Source organism: Pleurodeles waltl, chromosome 4_2 (genome assembly GCF_031143425.1).
Source record: "Pleurodeles waltl isolate 20211129_DDA chromosome 4_2, aPleWal1.hap1.20221129, whole genome shotgun sequence".
NCBI classification, from domain to species: domain Eukaryota; kingdom Metazoa; phylum Chordata; class Amphibia; order Caudata; family Salamandridae; genus Pleurodeles; species Pleurodeles waltl.
The window spans coordinates 695,574,859-695,594,244 of NC_090443.1; the positions used below are offsets into that span (position 1 = coordinate 695,574,859).

At 46.5% G+C, this 19,386-nt stretch overlaps 1 protein-coding gene across 1 annotated transcript in view; it reads left to right on the forward strand.

Moving 5' to 3' along the window:
* Window positions 1-19,386, forward strand: part of LOC138293211 (calcium-activated chloride channel regulator 1-like) — a 704,166-nt gene that overhangs the window by 145,320 nt on the left and 539,460 nt on the right. The window contains exon 5 of the mRNA XM_069232299.1: window positions 18,170-18,347. Within this exon, the coding sequence (XP_069088400.1) occupies window positions 18,170-18,347 (178 nt within the window). The remainder of the gene's footprint in view (window positions 1-18,169; window positions 18,348-19,386) is intronic.

Consider the following 19,386-nt stretch of genomic DNA (forward strand, 5'->3'; position numbering starts at 1 on the left):
CCCCAACCTTTACCAGGTAAAGGTTAGACATATAGGTGACTTGTAAGTTACTTAAGTGCAGTGGTAAATGGCTGTGAAATAACATGGATGTTATTTCACTTAGGCTGCAAGGGCAGGCCTGTGTAAGAATTGTCAGAGCTCCCTGTGGGTGGCAAAAGAAATGCTGCAGCCCATAGGGATCTCCTGGAACCCCAATACCCTGGGTACCTCAGTACCATATACTAGGGAATTATAAGGGTGTTCCAGTATGCCAATGTAAATTGGTGAAATTGGTCACTAGCCTGTTAGTGACGATTTGTACAGAGGGAGCATAACCACTGATGTTTTGGTTAGCAGAGCCTCAGTGAGACAGTTAGGCATCACACAGGGAACACATACATATAGGTCACACTTATGAGCACTGGGGTCCTGACTAGTAGGGTCCCAGTGACACATAAGAAACATACTGAAAACATAGGGTTTTCACTATGAGCACTAGGCCCTGGCTAGCAGGATCCCAGTGAGACAGTGAAAACACCCTGACATACACTCACAAACAGGCCAAAAGTGGGGGTAACAAGGCTAGAAAGAGGCTACTTTCTCACACAACCCCCCCCAAATGAAGGACAATAAGGCTAACCTTGGCCAGTTGAGACTTTATTGTCTAAGTGGTGATAAGTAGAGAGTAGCTCTGCAATAGACTGGTTACTCCCTTTAGCATCCACTATATGGTTACTTCCCTGTGGGGATGTAAACCACCCTGTTTGAAGTTTTTTAGCTAAGCAACAATGTGAAGATATATTTTCAGAGTTTCTATCAGTAAGTTTAAGTTTAGAGCAGTGGGAATTATCCACTGAACCTATTTCTAGTGATGAGAATGCCAGACAGGGATGCTGTCTCAGTAAAGCCATAGCTGGGCAAAAACGTTGTCCATATGGCTGGAAGAGAGAACAGGGATGCTGCTTCTCTTTAGTTGGAGCAGGGCAGGGATGCTGTCCTATGAGCTCCACACTAGGGCAGGGATGCTGTCCTAAGTGTTGTGAGGCAGTGCAGGGTTTCTGTACTAAAGTTTCTCTGGGAGGGTTGGAGAGATGCTCCATGTTAACTAAAATGGTGCTCTTTTTCTCACCAATGTTAGTTATCCCACAGAGAGGTACTTCCACCTCAGGAAGTACAGCTGTGCCAGCTGATGATTCCCTTCGAACAGGTGCCACCCCAGGAGAGGTTTCTCCCACCACAGGAATGATATCCTGATTGGCAGGGTGGTTAGGGGATACTGTGATACCCTTTTTACCTGTAGTTGGAGAGGGATCCTGAGTTTTCAGGCCTTCTCTCCTTTGCTTTTTCATTTCAGTAGAAATGAGAGGGAACAATTCCTCAGGGATACCCAGCATGGCTGCATGGGTATAAAACTCTACATCAGCCCAACCTGAGGCCTCTAGGTCATTACCTAAGAGACAATCTACAGGTAAGCTAGGTGATACCACCACCTGCTTAGGGCAACTAACTCCACCCCAACTAAGCTGAACTATAGCTAAGGGAAGAAACTTAGTGGAGTTATGGACATCAATATTCTTATACTGTTGTCCAATGATGTGATGTTCAGGAGCCACAAGGTTTTCAGTCACCAAAGTGATACTGGCACCTGTGTCCCTGTAGGCCTGGGCCTCAACACCATTTATTGCAACTGTCTGCCTGTACTTATCCATTGTAAGGGGACAAGCAGCCAGTGTGGCAAGGCCAATGCCACTAAGTGTGACAGAAACTGTCTTGGGACTGACTACCCCAGTTTCTATGATGGACCCATAAGTGAACCCAACTACACCCTTTGCTTGACTGTTGCCAGCAGTCCCACCACTAGTACCACTACTGCTAGGGGCACTAGAGCTTGATGTATTAGTCGTGGTAGGCTCAGGGGGTTTACCTGGACAGGACTTATCCCCTGGCCTATGGCCTCTGTTTTTACACACAAAGCACCAAGGCTTTTTAATGTGTGTGGGTTGCGAAGAAGAGGAAGAATTTGTTTTATCCCCACCCCCTGAAGAGTGTTTAGGATTTGAAGAAGGATCTTTTGTTTTACCCTTATCCCCAATTTTATCCTGAGATTTCTCATCATCTTTCTTCTTGCCATCCTTGTCACCACCTGTATGAACTTTTCTGTTCACTCTTGTTCTGACCCATTTGTCTGCCTTCTTTCCCAATTCTTGGGGAGAGGGCAGATCTGAGTCCACTAGATATTGGTGCAACAAATCAGACACACAGTTATTAAGAATATGCTCTCTCAGGATTAAGTTATACAGGCTTTCATAGTCAGAAACTTTACTGCCATGTAACCACCCCTCCAAGGCCTTCACTGAATGGTCAACAAAGTCTACCCAGTTTTGTGAAGACTCCTTTTTGGTTTCTCTGATTTTGATCGTGTACTGTTCAGTGGTTAAGCCATAACAATCAAGGAGTGCATTCTTAAGAACTTTAAAATCATTGGCATCACTTTCCTTCACAGTAAGGAGCCTATCCCTACCCTTTCCACTGAAAGATGGCCATAGGATAGCAGACCACTGCCTTTGAGGGACCCCCTGTACATTATAGGCCCTCTCAAGTGCAGCAAACCACTTGTTAATGTCATCCCCCTCCTTGTAAGGGGGAACTATCTTATGCAGATTCCTAGAATCATGCTCTTTTACAGGATTACTATCTGTAATACTGCTGCTGCCACCATGGGTACAAACCCCAACCTCTGTCTTTCTTTTTCTAAATCAAATGCTTGCCTATCTAAATCCAGCTGTTGCTTCTTGAGCTTCAGCCTGGATTCTTCTACTCTCAATCTATTGAGCTCCCTTTCTAACACTCTGTCATCAGGGTGGGTGGGTTGGGCATGCCTTGACACAGAAGAATGGTGAGAATGAACAGAGGGAGACCTGTCCCTAACAGATGGCACTCTAACAACCTGGCCTAAAGGAGCTATCTCTATACTATGATGAGAACTCACCTCAGTACCAGACCTGCTAGGTGGTCTGCTAATGGGCAGGTTAGGAAGGTTCCCTTCTAAATCCTTTACTGGGGGTGCCCCAGAATCAGAGTGGGAACCATCAGCTAATCTCTCACCAAAAGTGCCAACTAAGGTCTTATCTTGTTCAATGAGCATGTTAACTAACAGTTCTCTAGAGGGATTCTTCCCTACCCCTAAACCTCTATCAATACAGAGACTCCTTGCACTTTTCCAGCTAAGGTGGTCATAAGTAGTGCTGGTCAGATCCAGAGTTTGACCTGTACCAGACATGATAGAAAAAGGTTTAAGGGACAGAAAAAGAAAGAAAAAGTTTCAGAACTTTTGAAGGAACAGAAAAAAAATCTTTTTCTACTTTTAAGAAACTTTTTGAAAGTTTAGAGGTACTTTTCAGCACTTAGCAAAGGAGTAAGAGAAGAAAAGCAAAACTTTTTGGTTAGGTGTACATACACTGAACTTGTTTTGTATATTTTTCTCTTATGAAAAGTACAAAATGACAAAGTGGTAAGTAGTTGCAAGTACTTATCCCACCGCTGCACAACCAATGTAGGAGGCTGGACTGGCTTGTAGTGAGTACCAAGAGGTACTTACACCTTGCACCAGGCCCAGGTATCCCTTATTAGTGTAGAGGGGTGTCTAGCAGCATAGGCTGATAGAAAAGGTCGCTTAGCAGAGCAGCTTAGGCTGAACTAGGAGACGAGTGAAGCTCCTACAGTACCACTAGTGTCATATGCACAATATCATAAGAAAACACAGTACACAGATATACTAAAAATAAAGGTACTTTACTTTTATGACAATATGCCAAAGTATCTCAGTGAGTACCCTCAGTATGAGGATAGCAAATATACACAAGATATATGTACACAATACCAAAATATGCAGTAATAGCAATAGAAAACAGTGCAAACAATGTATAGTCACAATAGAATGCAATGGGGGCACATAGGGATAGGGGCAACCAAAACCATATACTCTAGAAGTGGAATGCGAACCACAAATGGACCCCAAACCTATGTGACCTTGTAGAGGGTTGCTGGGATGGTAAGAAAACAGTGAGGGTTAGAAATATAGCCCACCCCAAGACCCTGAAAAGTGGGTGCAAAGTGCACCTAAGTTCCCCAAAGAGCACAGAAGTCGTGATTGGGGAATTCTGCAAGGAAGAGCAACACCAGCAATGCAACAACAATGGATTTCCTGACGAGAGTACCTGTGGAACAAGGGGACCAAGTCCAAGAGTCACGATCAAGTTGGGAGTGGGCAGATGCCCAGGAAATGCCAGCTGTGGGTGCAAAGAAGCTGCCACTGGATGGTAGAAGCTGTGGATTCTGCAAGAACGACAAGGGCTAGAAACTTCCTCTTTGGAGGATGGATGTCCCACGTCGTGAAGAGTCGTGCAGAGGTGTTTCCGTGCAGAAAGACCACAAACAAGCCTTGCTAGCTGCAAAGGTTAAGGTTAGGGTTTTTGGATGATGCGGTGGCCCAGGAGGGACCAGGATGTCACCAATCGCGTGAGGAGACAGAGGGGGCATCCAGCAAAACAAAGAGCCCACTCAGAAGCAAGCAGCACCCGCAGAAGTGCCAGAACAGGCAATAAAAAGTGGAGTGAACCGGAGCTCACCCGAAGTCACAAAAGAGGGTCCCACGACTCCGGAGGACAACTCAGAAGGTCGTGCACTGCAGGTTAGAGTGCCGGGGACCCAGGCTTGGCTGTGCACAAAGGAAATCCTGGAAGAGTGCACAGGAGCCGGAGTAGCTGCAAAACACGCGGTTCCCAGCAATGCAGTCTAGCGTGGGGAGGCAAGGACTTACCTCCACCAAACTTGGACTGAAGAGTCACTGGACTGTGGGAGTCACTTAGACAGAGTTGCTGAGTTCAAGGGACCTCGCTCGTCGTGCTGAGAGGAGACCCAGAGGACCAATGATGCAGTACTTTGGTGCCTGCGGTTGCAGGGGGAAGATTCCGTCGACTCACGGGAGATTTCTTCGGAGCTTCTAGTGCAGAGAGGAGGCAGACTACCCCCACAGCATGCACCACCAGGAAAACAGTCGAGAAGGCGGCAGGATCAGCGTTACAAGGTCGCAGTAGTCGTCTTTGCTACTTTGTTGCAGTTTTGCAGGCTTCCAGCGCGGTCAGCAGTCGATTCCTTGGCAGAAGGTGAAGAGAGAGATGCAGAGGAACTCTGATGAGCTCTTGCATTCGTTATCTAAGGAATTCCCCAAAGCAGAGACCCTAAATAGCCAGAAAAGGAGGTTTGGCTACTTAGGAGAGAGGATAGGCTAGCAACACCTGAAGGAGCCTATCAGAAGGAGTCTCTGACGTCACCTGCTGGCAATGGCCACTCAGAGCAGTCCAGTGTGCCAGCAGCACCTCTGTTTCCAAGATGGCAGAGGTCTGGAGCACACTGGAGGAGCTCTGGGCACCTCCCAGGTGAGGTGCAGGTCAGGGGAGTGGTCACTCCCCTTTCCTTTGTCCAGTTTCGCGCCAGAGCAGGGCTGAGGGATCCCTGAACCGGTGTAGACTGGCTTATGCAGAGATGGGCACCATCTGTGCCCATCAAAGCATTTCCAGAGGCTGCGGGAGGCTACTCCTCCCCAGCCCTGACACCTTTTTCCAAAGGGAGAGGGTGTAACACCCTCTCTCTGAGGAAGTCCTTTGTTCTGCCTTCCTGGGCCAAGCCTGGCTGGACCCCAGGAGGGCAGAAACCTGTCTGAGGGGTTGGCAGCAGCAGCAGCTGCAGTGAAACCCCAGGAAAGGTAGTTTGGCAGTACCCGGTTCTGAACTAGAGACTCGGGGGATCATGGAATTGTCTCCCCAATGCCAGAATGGCATTGGGGTGACAATTCCATGATCTTAGACATGTTACATGGCCATGTTCGGAGTTACCATTGTGACGCTATACATATGTCGTGACATATGCATAGTGCACGTGTGTAATGGTGTCCCCGCACTCACAAAGTCCGGAGAATTTGCCCTGAACAATGTGGGAGCACCTTGGCTAGTGCCAGGGTGCCCACACTAAGTAACCTAGCACCCAACCTTTACCAGGTAAAGGTTAGACATATAGGATAGGTGACTTATAAGTTACTTAAGTGCAGTGATAAATGGCTGTGAAATAACGTGGACGTTATTTCACTCAGGCTGCAAGGGCAGGCCCGTGTAAGAATTGTCAGAGCTCCCTATGGGTGGCAAAAGAAATGCTGCAGCCCATAGGGATCTCCTGGAACCCCAACACCCTGGGAACCTTAGTACCATATACTAGGGAATTATAAGGGTGTTCCAGTATGCCAATGTAAACTGGTGAAATTGGTCACTAGCCTGTTAGTGACGATTTGTACAGAGAGAGCATAACCACTGAGCTTCTGGTTAGCAGAGCCTCAGTGAGACAGTTAGGCATCACACAGGGAACACATACATATAGGTCACACTTATGAGCACTGGGGTCCTGACTAGCAGGGTCCCAGTGACACATAACAAACATACTGAAAACATAGGGTTTTCACTATGAGCACTGGGCCCTGGCTAGCAGGATCCCAGTGAGACAGTGAAAACACCCTGACATACACTCACAAACAGGCCAAAAGTGGGGGTAACAAGGCTAGAAAGAGGCTACTTTCTCACAGTTTCTGTACTCATGATTTGGAAAACGTTGATTCTATTGTAGGAACTGTTCTGCGATCCATCTTTGAAAGTGTTTGTGCAGGCTCTCCATTTATGGGACTTAAAGCATTTTTGATTTATTTCTTACATCCTTGCCTAGCTAGGCTGTAGCATGGTTAATGAGATCGGAATTTACCAACGTTTTCTCCATGGTCATCCTCAGGCAGAGAAGGTAAATTTCATACAACCTTTAGTTTATTATGCACATTTCTGTGGAATTGCCCCTACTCTTATAGCCTGATCACAGGTCCTTTTGATTGCCCTCTGCAATGCCTTGAAGTTCAATCCCATTCTGGTAGCCCCCGTGGTTATTCTACCCCCTTTAAATTCCTCTCCAGAGGAAGAGGAATCTTTTCTGTACATGATGCTTTTCTGTACATCATGAAAAAGATTAAATAATCACTCTCTGGATGGGGTCTATCTCTCCACTGCCTGACATCCCAGAAAATGAGGAAAGTAGATATGTTTATGGTACTTCTCTGACCTGTTTTGCTTGGCCCTGTCTAAGGATGACATGGGATTATATTATTAACACGAGTGACAAACTGACTGTCAAGTAAAAACATATTGGATCCAAGAAAAGGGCCAGGAACACATCTACAAGAAGGCCACCAAGAGGATGTGCATAGGAATTATCTCGTCTTCATAAAGTCTCTCAGATATCTGTGTGGTAGGTGTGGTGTAGACTGCAGATGCCTCAATATGCTCACCACATTTGGCACACATTCCACACAGCTGAAAAACTCAAGGACAAGTTGTTTACTGTTTCATTTGTAAGCACCTTTACCCTTACAGCTGGAACTGGTAGAGTGCCCTTCTACTTACCTGGATATTTTCTGGCTGCGTCCTGGTAGAGTCACCTTAGGCTCCAGACAAGCACAGATGTACCAAATTTACCAATTTGAGCAGGGATTGTGGATGTTATGACCCATATATCTCTCTCAAACTTATATGGAAAGAAAGCACGATAAGAACGTAATAGAACTGACAGCCTTCCCCCCTAACAAAGGCACACACAAGAAATTGACACATCCTTTGTTTAAAGTATATTATTGCTGATAAGAGATTATTAATAGAGATCACAAACAAACCGAATGTAAAGAGAGTAAAAGCAGGCAACATAATACATTGCGAGGAGTCCCTAGTATTTAGTTCTAGCTAATGAAGTAATTAATTAATTACTGTAGGAGGCTGGACTGGCTTGTAGTGAGTACCAAGGGGTACTTGCACCTTGCACCAGGCCCAGTTATCCCTTATTAGTGTATAGGGTGTCTAGCAGCTTAGGCTGATAGACAATGGTAGCTTAGCAGAGCAGCTCAGGCTGAACTAGGAGACGTGTGAAGCTACTACAGTACCACTTAGTGTCATATGCACAATATCATAAGAAAACACAATACACAGTTATACTAAAAATAAAGGTACTTTATTTTTATGACAATATGCCAAAGTATCTTAGAGTGTACCCTCAGTGAGAGGATAGGAAATATACACAAGATATATATACACAATAGCAAAAATATGCAGTATAGTCTTAGAAAACAGTGCAAACAAGGTATAGTTACAATAGGATGCAATGGGGAAACATAGGGATAGGGGCAACACAAACCATATACTCCAAAAGTGGAATGCGAACCACGAATGGACCCCAAACCTATGTGACCTTGTAGAGGGTCGCTGGGACTATTAGAAAATAGTGAGAGTTAGCAAAATAACCCTCCCCAAGACCCTGAAAAGTGAGTGCAAAGTGCACTAAAGTTCCCCTAAGGACAAAATAGTCGTGTTAGAGGGAAAATGCAAGGAAAACACAAATCAGCAATGCAACAACGATGGATTCCTGACTGAGGGTACCTGTGGAACAAGGGGACCAAGTCCAAAAGTCACAAGCAGCTCGGAGATGGGCAGATGCCCAAGAAATGCCAGCGGTTGGTGCAAAGAAGCTCTTACTAGGCTGAAGAACTGTGAATACTGCAGGAACGACAAGGGCTAGAGACTTCCCCTTTGGAGGATGGATCCCCCACGCCTTGGAGAGTCGTGCAGAAGTGTTTTCCCGCCGGATGGACGCCAACAAGCCTTGCTACACGCAAATCGTGCGTTTGGCGTTTTTGGACGCTGCTGGGGCCCAGGAGGGACCAGGAGGTCGCAAATTGGACCTGCAGAGAGAGGGGACGTCGAGCAAGACAAAGAGCCCTCACTGAAGCAGGTAGCACCCGGAGAAGTGCCAGAAACAGGCACTACGAGGATGCGTGAAACGGTGCTCGCCGAAGTTGCACAAAGGAGTCCCACGTCGCCGGAGACCAACTTAGAAAGTCGTGCAATGCAGGTTAGAGTGCCGTGGACCCAGGCTTGGCTGTGCACGAAGGATTTCCGCCGGAAGTGCACAGGGGCCGGAGTAGCTTGCAAAGTCGCGGTTCCCAGCAATGCAGCCCAGCGAGGTGAGGCAAGGACTTACCTCCACCAAACTCGGGCTGAAGAGTCACTGGACTGTGGGGGTCACTTGGACAGCGTCGCTGGATTCGAGGGACCTCGCTCGTCGTGCTGAGAGGAGACCCAAGGGACCGGTAATGCAGCTTTTTGGTGCCTGCGGTTGCAGGGGGAAGATTCCGTCGACCCACGGGAGATTTCTTCGGAGCTTCTGGTGCAGAGAGGAGGCAGACTACCCCCACAGCATGCACAAGCAGGAAAACAGTCGAGAAGGCGGCAGGATCAGCGTTACAGAGTTGCAGTAGTCGTCTTTGCTACTATGTTGCAGGTTTGCAGGCTTCCAGCGCGGTCAGCGGTCGATTCCTTATCAGAAGGTGAAGAGGGAGATGCAGAGGAACTCGGCTGAGCTCATGCATTCGTTATCTGAAGTTTCCCCAGAGACAGAGACCCTAAATAGCCAGAAAAGAGGGTTTGGCTACCTAGGAGAGAGGAAAGGCTACTAACACCTGAAGGAGCCTATCACAAGGAGTCTCTGACGTCACCTGGTGGCACTGGCCACTCAGAGCAGTCCAGTGTGCCAGCAGCACCTCTGTTTCCAAGATGGCAGAGGTCTGGAGCACACTGGAGGAGCTCTGGACACCTCCCAGGGGAGGTGCAGGTCAGGGGAGTGGTCACTCCCCTTTCCTTTGTCCAGTTTCGCGCCAGAGCAGGGGCTAAGGGGTCCCTGAACCGGTGTAGACTGGCTTATGCAGAATTGGGCACATCTGTGCCCAACAAAGCATTTCCAGAGGCTGGGGGAGGCTACTCCTCCCCTGCCTTCACACCATTTTCCAAAGGGAGAGGGTGTCACATCCTCTCTCAGAGGAAGTTCTTTGTTCTGCCATCCTGGGCCAGGCCTGGCTGGACCCCAGGAGGGCAGCTGCCTGTCTGAGGGGTTGGCAGCAGCAGCAGCTGCAGATAAACCCCAGGAAGGGCAGTATGGCAGTACCAGGGTCTGTGCTACAGACCACTGGGATCATGGAATTGTACCAACAATGCCAGGATGGCATAGAGGGGGCAATTCCATGATCATAGACATGTTACATGGCCATATTCGGAGTTACCATGGTGAAGCTACATATAGGTAGTGACCTATATGTAGTGCACGCGTGTAATGGTGTCCCCGCACTCACAAAGTTCAGTGAATTGGCTCTGAACAATGTGGGGGCACCTTGGCTAGTGCCAGGGTGCCCTCACACTAAGTAACTTTGCACCTAACCTTTACCAGGTAAAGGTTAGACATATAGGTGACTTATAAGTTACTTAAGTGCAGTGTAAAATGGCTGTGAAATAACGTGGACGTTATTTCACTCAGGCTGCAGTGGCAGGCCTGTGTAAGAATTGTCAGAGCTCCCTATGGGTGGCAAAAGAAATGCTGCAGCCCATAGGGATCTCCTGGAACCCCAATACCCTGGGTACCTCAGTACCATATACTAGGGAATTATAAGGGTGTTCCAGTAAGCCAATGTAAATTGGTAAAAATGGTCACTAGCCTGTCAGTGACAATTTGGAAAGAAATGAGAGAGCATAACCACTGAGGTTCTGGTTAGCAGAGCCTCAGTGAGACAGTTAGGCACCACACAGGGAACATACACATGCACACCTATGAGCACTGGGGCCCTGTGTGACAGGGTCCCAGTGACACATACATATAGGCCACAAACCTATGAGCACTGGGGTCCTGACCAGCAGGATCCCAGTGACACATAACAACCATACTGAAAACATGGTGTTTTCACTATGAGCACTGAGGCCTGGCTATCAGGATCCCAGTGAGACAGTGAAAACAGTGACAAACACCCTGACATACACTCACAAACAGGCCAAAAGTGGGGGTAACAAGGCTAGAAAGAGGCTACCTTCTCACACAACCCCCCCCCAAACGAAGGACAATAAGGCTAACCTTGGCCAGTTGAGACTTTATTGTCTAAGTGGTGATAAGTAGAGAGTAGCTCTGCAATAGACTGGTTACTCCCTTTATCATCCACTATATGGTTACTTCCCTGTGGGGATGTAAACCACCCTGTTTGAAGTTTTTTAGCTAAGCAACAATGTGAAGATGTATTTTCAGAGTTTCTATCAGTAAGTTTTAGTTTAGAGCAGTGGGAATTGTCCACTGAACCTATTTGTAGTGATGGAAATGCCAGACAGGGATGCTGTCTCAGAAAAGCCATAGCTGGGCAAAAACTTTGTCCCTCTGGCTGGAAGAGAGAACAGGGATGCTGTTTCTCTTGAGTTGGAGCAGGGCAGGGATGCTGTCCTATGAGCTCCACACTAGGGCAGGGATGCTGTCCTAAGTGTTGTGAGGTAGTGCAGGGTTTCTGCACTAAAGTTTCTCTGGAAGGGTTGGAGGGATGCTCCATGTTAACTAAAATGGTGCTGTTTTTCTCACCAATGTTAGTTATCCCACAGAGAGGTACTTCCACCTCAGGGAGTCCAGCTTTGCCAGCTGATGATTCCCTTAGAACAGGTGCCACCCCAGGAGAGGTTTCTCCCACCACAGGAATAGTATCCTGAATGGTAGGGTGGTTAGGGGATACTGTGATACCCTTTTTACCTGTTGATGGAGAGGGATCCTGAGTTTTCAGGCCTTCTCTCCTTTGCTTTTTCATTTCACTTGAAATGAGAGGGAACAATTCCTCAGGGATGCCCAGCATGGCTGCATGGGCATAAAACTCTACATCAGCCCAACCTGAGGCCTCTAGGTCATTACCTAAGAGACAGTCTACAGGTAAGCTAGGTGATACCACCACCTGCTTAGGGCCAGTAACTCCACCCCAACTAAACTGAATTATAGCTAAGGGAAGAAACTTAGTGGAGTTATGGACATCAATAATCTTATACTGTTGTCCATTGATGTGTTGTTCAGGAGGCACTAGGTTTTCAGTCACCAAAGTGAAACTGGCACCTGTGTCCCTGTAGGCCAAGGCCTCAACACCATTTATTGAAACTGTCTGCCTGTACTTATCCATTGTAAGGGGACAAGCAGCCAGTGTGGCAAGGCCAATGCCACTAGGTGTGACAGAAACTGTCTTGGGACTGATTACATCAGTTTCCACTATGGACCCATAAGTGAACCCAACTACACCCTTTGCTTGACTGTTGCCAGCAGTCCCACCACTAGTACCACTACTGCTAGGGGCACTAGAGCTTGATGTATTAGTGGTGGTAGGCTCAGGGGGTTTACCTGGACAGGACTTATCCCCTGGCCTATGGCCTCTGTTTTTACACACAAAGCACCAAGGCTTTTTAATGTGTGCAGGTTGGGAAGAAGAGGAAGAATTTGTTTTATCCCCACCCTCTGAAGAGTGTTTAAGATTTGAAGTGGGATCTTTGGTTTTACCCTTATCCCCATGCTTATCTTGAGATTTTTCACCATCTTTCTTCTTATTGCCATCTTTGTCACCCCCTGTATGAACTTTTCTGTTCACCCTTGTTCTGACCCATTTGTCTGCCTTCTTTCCCAATTCTTGGGGAGAGGTCAGATCAGAGTCTACCAGGTACTGGTGCAACAAATCAGACACACAATTATTAAGTATATGCTCTCTCAGGATTGTGTTACACAGGCTTTCATAATCAGTAACTTTACTGCCATGTAACCACCCCTCCAAGGCCTTCACTGAATGGTCAATGAAATCAACCCAGTCTTGTGAAGACTCCTTTTTGGTCTCTCTGAACTTTATCCTGTACTGTTCAGTGGTTAAGCCATAACCATCCAGGAGTGCATTCTTAAGAACTGTAAAATTGTTGGCATCATTTTCTTTCACAGTAAGGAGCCTATCCCTACCTTTTCCACTAAATGATAGCCATAGGATAGCAGCCCACTGCCTTTGAGGGACATCCTGTACAGCACAGGCCCTCTCAAGTGCAGCAAACCACTTGTTAATGTCATCCCCCTCCTTATAAGGGGGAACTATCTTGTGCAGATTCCTGGAATCATGCTCTTTTGCAGGATGACTATGGGGAATACTGCTGCTGCCACCATGGGTATCTAAACCCAACTTCTGTCTTTCCCTCTCTATTTCTAAAGACTGTCTATCCAAATCCAGCTGTTGCTTCTTGAGCTTCAGTCTGGTTTGTTCCACTCTCAATCTATTGAGCTCCCTTTCTAACAATCTGTCATCAGGGTGGGTGGGAGGGACATTTCTAGATACAGAGGTATGATGGGAATTAACAGAAGGAGACCTGTCCCTTACAGAGGGCACCCTAACAGCTTGGCTACCAGTATAATGTGAGAGCACATCATCAGTATGATGTGATTCAACCTCTGTACCAACTATGCTAGACTGTCTAGTAATGGGCAGGCTGAGAAGTTTCTTTCCTGAACCTTTTCCTGGGGGAGTCCCTGGATCAGATTGAGAACCATTAGCTACTTTTTCTACAGATTGGGCACTTATGGCCTTATCCTGTACTCTAAGCATATTAATTAACAGTTCTAAAGAAGGATTCTTCCCTACACTCAAACCTCTCTCTATGCAGAGACTCCTTGCTCCTTTCCAGCTAAGGTGATCATATGCAAGTTTGGACAGTTCAACTTTTTGGCCTGTGCCAGACATTTTTTAGAGAGAGTTAAAGTGATAGACAAAGAGAAAAAAGTTTTCAGAACTTTTTTTGGAAAGACAGAAAAAACTTTTTAAACTTTTAAGAACTTTTTGAAAGTTTAGGAGTACTTTTCAGCACTTAGAAAAGAGTGAAAAGAGGAAATGCAAAACTTTTTGGCTATGTGTATATACACTGACCTTGTTTTGTATATTTTTCTCTTATGAAAAGTACAATGACAAGAGTGGTAAGTAGTCTCAAAGCACTTATCCCACCGCTGCACAACCAATGTAGGAGGCTGGACTGGCTTGTAGTGAGTACCAAGGGGTACTTGCACCTTGCACCAGGCCCAGTTATCCCTTATTAGTGTATAGGGTGTCTAGCAGCTTAGGCTGATAGATAATGGTAGCTTAGCAGAGCAGCTCAGGCTGAACTAGGAGACGTGTGAAGCTACTACAGTACCACTTAGTGTCATATGCACAATATCATAAGAAAACACAATACACAGTTATACTAAAAATAAAGGTACTTTATTTTTATGACAATATGCCAAAGTATCTTAGAGTGTACCCTCAGTGAGAGGATAGGAAATATACACAAGATATATATACACAATAGCAAAAATATGCAGTATAGTCTTAGAAAACAGTGCAAACAAGGTATAGTTACAATAGGATGCAATGGGGAAACATAGGGATAGGGGCAACACAAACCATATACTCCAAAAGTGGAATGCGAACCACGAATGGACGCCAAACCTATGTGACCTTGTAGAGGGTCGCTGGGACTATTAGAAAATAGTGAGAGTTAGCAAAATAACCCTCCCCAAGACCCTGAAAAGTGAGTGCAAAGTGCACTAAAGTTCCCCTAAGGACAAAATAGTCGTGTTAGAGGGAAAATGCAAGGAAAACACAAATCAGCAATGCAACAACGATGGATTCCTGACTGAGGGTACCTGTGGAACAAGGGGACCAAGTCCAAAAGTCACAAGCAGCTCGGAGATGGGCAGATGCCCAAGAAATGCCAGCGGTTGGTGCAAAGAAGCTCTTACTAGGCTGAAGAACTGTGAATACTGCAGGAACGACAAGGGCTAGAGACTTCCCCTTTGGAGGATGGATCCCCCACGCCTTGGAGAGTCGTGCAGAAGTGTTTTCCCGCCGGATGGATGCCAACAAGCCTTGCTACACACAAATCGTGCGTTTGGCGTTTTTGGACGCTGCTGGGGCCCAGGAGGGACCAGGAGGTCGCAAATTGGACCTGCAGAGAGAGGGGACGTCGAGCAAGACAAAGAGCCCTCACTGAAGCAGGTAGCACCCGGAGAAGTGCCAGAAACAGGCACTACGAGGATGCGTGAAACGGTGCTCGCCGAAGTTGCACAAAGGAGTCCCACGTCGCCGGAGGCCAACTTAGAAAGTCGTGCAATGCAGGTTAGAGTGCCGTGGACCCAGGCTTGGCTGTGCACGAAGGATTTCCGCCGGAAGTGCACAGGGGCCGGAGTAGCTTGCAAAGTCGCGGTTCCCAGCAATGCAGCCCAGCGAGGTGAGGCAAGGACTTACCTCCACCAAACTCGGGCTGAAGAGTCACTGGACTGTGGGGGTCACTTGGACAGCGTCGCTGGATTCGAGGGACCTCGCTCGTCGTGCTGAGAGGAGACCCAAGGGACCGGTAATGCAGCTTTTTGGTGCCTGCGGTTGCAGGGGGAAGATTCCGTCGACCCACGGGAGATTTCTTCGGAGCTTCTGGTGCAGAGAGGAGGCAGACTACCCCCACAGCATGCACAAGCAGGAAAACAGTCGAGAAGGCGGCAGGATCAGCGTTACAGAGTTGCAGTAGTCGTCTTTGCTACTATGTTGCAGGTTTGCAGGCTTCCAGCGCGGTCAGCGGTCGATTCCTTATCAGAAGGTGAAGAGGGAGATGCAGAGGAACTCGGCTGAGCTCATGCATTCGTTATCTGAAGTTTCCCCAGAGACAGAGACCCTAAATAGCCAGAAAAGAGGGTTTGGCTACCTAGGAGAGAGGAAAGGCTACTAACACCTGAAGGAGCCTATCACAAGGAGTCTCTGACGTCACCTGGTGGCACTGGCCACTCAGAGCAGTCCAGTGTGCCAGCAGCACCTCTGTTTCCAAGATGGCAGAGGTCTGGAGCACACTGGAGGAGCTCTGGACACCTCCCAGGGGAGGTGCAGGTCAGGGGAGTGGTCACTCCCCTTTCCTTTGTCCAGTTTCGCGCCAGAGCAGGGGCTAAGGGGTCCCTGAACCGGTGTAGACTGGCTTATGCAGAATTGGGCACATCTGTGCCCAACAAAGCATTTCCAGAGGCTGGGGGAGGCTACTCCTCCCCTGCCTTCACACCATTTTCCAAAGGGAGAGGGTGTCACACCCTCTCTCAGAGGAAGTTCTTTGTTCTGCCATCCTGGGCCAGGCCTGGCTGGACCCCAGGAGGGCAGCTGCCTGTCTGAGGGGTTGGCAGCAGCTGCAGAGAAACCCCAGGAAGGGCAGTATGGCAGTACCAGGGTCTGTGCTACAGACCACTGGGATCATGGAATTGTACCAACAATGCCAGGATGGCATAGAGGGGGCAATTCCATGATCATAGACATGTTACATGGCCATATTCGGAGTTACCATGGTGAAGCTACATATAGGTAGTGACCTATATGTAGTGCACGCGTGTAATGGTGTCCCCGCACTCACAAAGTTCAGTGAATTGGCTCTGAACAATGTGGGGGCACCTTGGCTAGTGCCAGGGTGCCCTCACACTAAGTAACTTTGCACCTAACCTTTACCAGGTAAAGGTTAGACATATAGGTGACTTATAAGTTACTTAAGTGCAGTGTAAAATGGCTGTGAAATAACGTGGACGTTATTTCACTCAGGCTGCAGTGGCAGGCCTGTGTAAGAATTGTCAGAGCTCCCTATGGGTGGCAAAAGAAATGCTGCAGCCCATAGGGATCTCCTGGAACCCCAATACCCTGGGTACCTCAGTACCATATACTAGGGAATTATAAGGGTGTTCCAGTAAGCCAATGTAAATTGGTAAAAATGGTCACTAGCCTGTCAGTGACAATTTGGAAAGAAATGAGAGAGCATAACCACTGAGGTTCTGGTTAGCAGAGCCTCAGTGAGACAGTTAGGCACCACACAGGGAACATACACATGCACACCTATGAGCACTGGGGCCCTGTGTGACAGGGTCCCAGTGACACATACATATAGGCCACAAACCTATGAGCACTGGGGTCCTGACCAGCAGGATCCCAGTGACACATAACAACCATACTGAAAACATGGTGTTTTCACTATGAGCACTGAGGCCTGGCTATCAGGATCCCAGTGAGACAGTGAAAACAGTGACAAACACCCTGACATACACTCACAAACAGGCCAAAAGTGGGGGTAACAAGGCTAGAAAGAGGCTACCTTCTCACAATTACCACCAAAAATCTATGTTCAATGTTTTGATTTCACTCATTCTACATCTGAACTTCATGCATATTTTCAAGCCCTCTGCCTAGCGGCAAAACAAGTCTGGACTGTGTCTATATCAACATGTTTGTTATTAAGTGATGGGCTTGGCACATCCAACGATTATTTCAGATAATTTCATAGCAATACTTTGAAAAGCAGCTTCGTGATGGATGGTATTAAACGGAAAGGAAAGCATGATAATTCGCTACTATATTGATATAAAAGCCACCACGCTTTTTTAAGTAAATCACATTGCTCGAATATATAAAGATAAGAACCAGAAACACACGATCATAATACATGGTACAGGCATCGCACATAGTTACATAATGAGCATAAATGCATATGAACTAATCAGTGATGGCCTTCTGTCACGATGAATAAAGACACAACAGAAGTGTCCCTTGGTAGGTATGTGAAGCAAAACACATGAGAGCCCAACCCATGGCTGTAAGGAGAAGGGTTGGGCTTAAAAAAATGGTTTCAATATAAAGTCATTCACCTAAAACGTGGAAATACACTATTCACTTTGCGCACACACACATCCCACTACGTCTGAAGCACATGAAAATCTCACTGTTACTACTATCCTATATTGATTGCTTCAAATTCATTATTTTATTTTTTCAAGCTGCTATATGAAAATGATCTGTAATTGGAAATATTCTAAACTAAATAGCAAAAAACTGAATCTGCTATAATTACCTTGGACACATTCCAGTTCATCATTTTTAGTTTATTAATGCCATTACAGACGGGGACAATTTACATACAAATCATTCTTGGCCCAGTCGTGAAAGGGATGACAAACCAAACTGCTAAGCTACTTCCCCACAAAATGGGAACATAAGCAGTGTAAGACCGAGACAATGGTAACAGATGGAAATGTGATGATCCTGTAAAATGATGTAATTATCGAAATCAGTTTATTATTAATTGTTTCATTTATTGATTGAGCTATTAAAATGCTTTAATTCGTTCTTAATTGTATACTTTCTTTTATCATTGAGATAAAAATATTTGCATTTCGCTGTGCTAATATTCTCCTTCCCCAGGTGTTCACAAGATGTTCAAGGTGTCAACAAATATATTGAATGCAAAGGAAACTCCTGCTCACCCAGGGACTGCAGACCTGATGCGTTGACAGGCCTTGTAGAAGATGGGTGTACTTTCATACCAGACGCAGTGCAAAATACAAATGCATCAATCATGTACATGCAAGCATTGTCCACTGTAAGTAGTTTCTAAGATCATCTACACGAACAACATTTTGGATGTTAAGCATGTTAAAAACGTTTGTCACTCAAATTTTGGCATTTAATATATTTTAGGATTGTTGAGTGCTCAATGAGATGTTTAATGATCAAAGGTATTTTCCACATGTATATGTAAAAAGATATTCATTTTTTCTTAATTTAACTTTTCAGTAAATGTAACAGATTGATGAACACAATTAACATTTTAAACTTTTCTAAACAGAGCAAGAATGTTTGGAATACTGGGCCCAATTTACAAACATTTTGCTATGAGTAGGTGCGACTTACTCGTGTTCTACACCTGGTTCACTGCTGAATCCGAGACGACAGAGGTATTCCTGGCTTGCTGTAGGAAAGTACCATCTTGCCTGGCATGTTACCCCCATATTTCACTGTATATATGTTGTTTTAGTTGTATGTGTCACTGGGACCCTGCCAGCCAGGGCCCCAGTGCTCATAAGTGTGCCCTGTATGTGTTACCTGTGTTATGACTAACTGTCTCACTGAGGCTCTGCTAATCAGAACCTCAGTGGTTATGCTCTCTCATTTCTTTCCAAAATTGTCACTAACAGGCTAGTGACCAATTTTACCAATTTCCATTGGCATACTGGAACACCCTTATAATTCCCTAGTATATGGTACTGAGGTACCCAGGGTATTGGGGTTCCAGGAGATCCCTATGGGCTGCAGCATTTCTTTTGCCACCCAAAGGGAGCTCTGACAATTCTTACAAAGGCCTGCCACTGCAGCCTTAGTGAAATAACATCCACGTTATTCCACAGCCATTTGGGACACCTGGTAGGTGGAGAACAGATTGCACCACTTCAGGGGAAAATCCAAACTATTATAGATTGGGTTCCCCCTACAACTCAGACCCAGGTGAGAGCCTTCTTAGGCCTCACTGGGTATTACAGGAGGTTCATAAAGAACTATGGCTCCATTGCAGCCCCTCTTAATGACCTCACATCTAAGAAAATGCCAAAAAAGGTATTGTGGACAGCTAGCTGTCAGAAAGC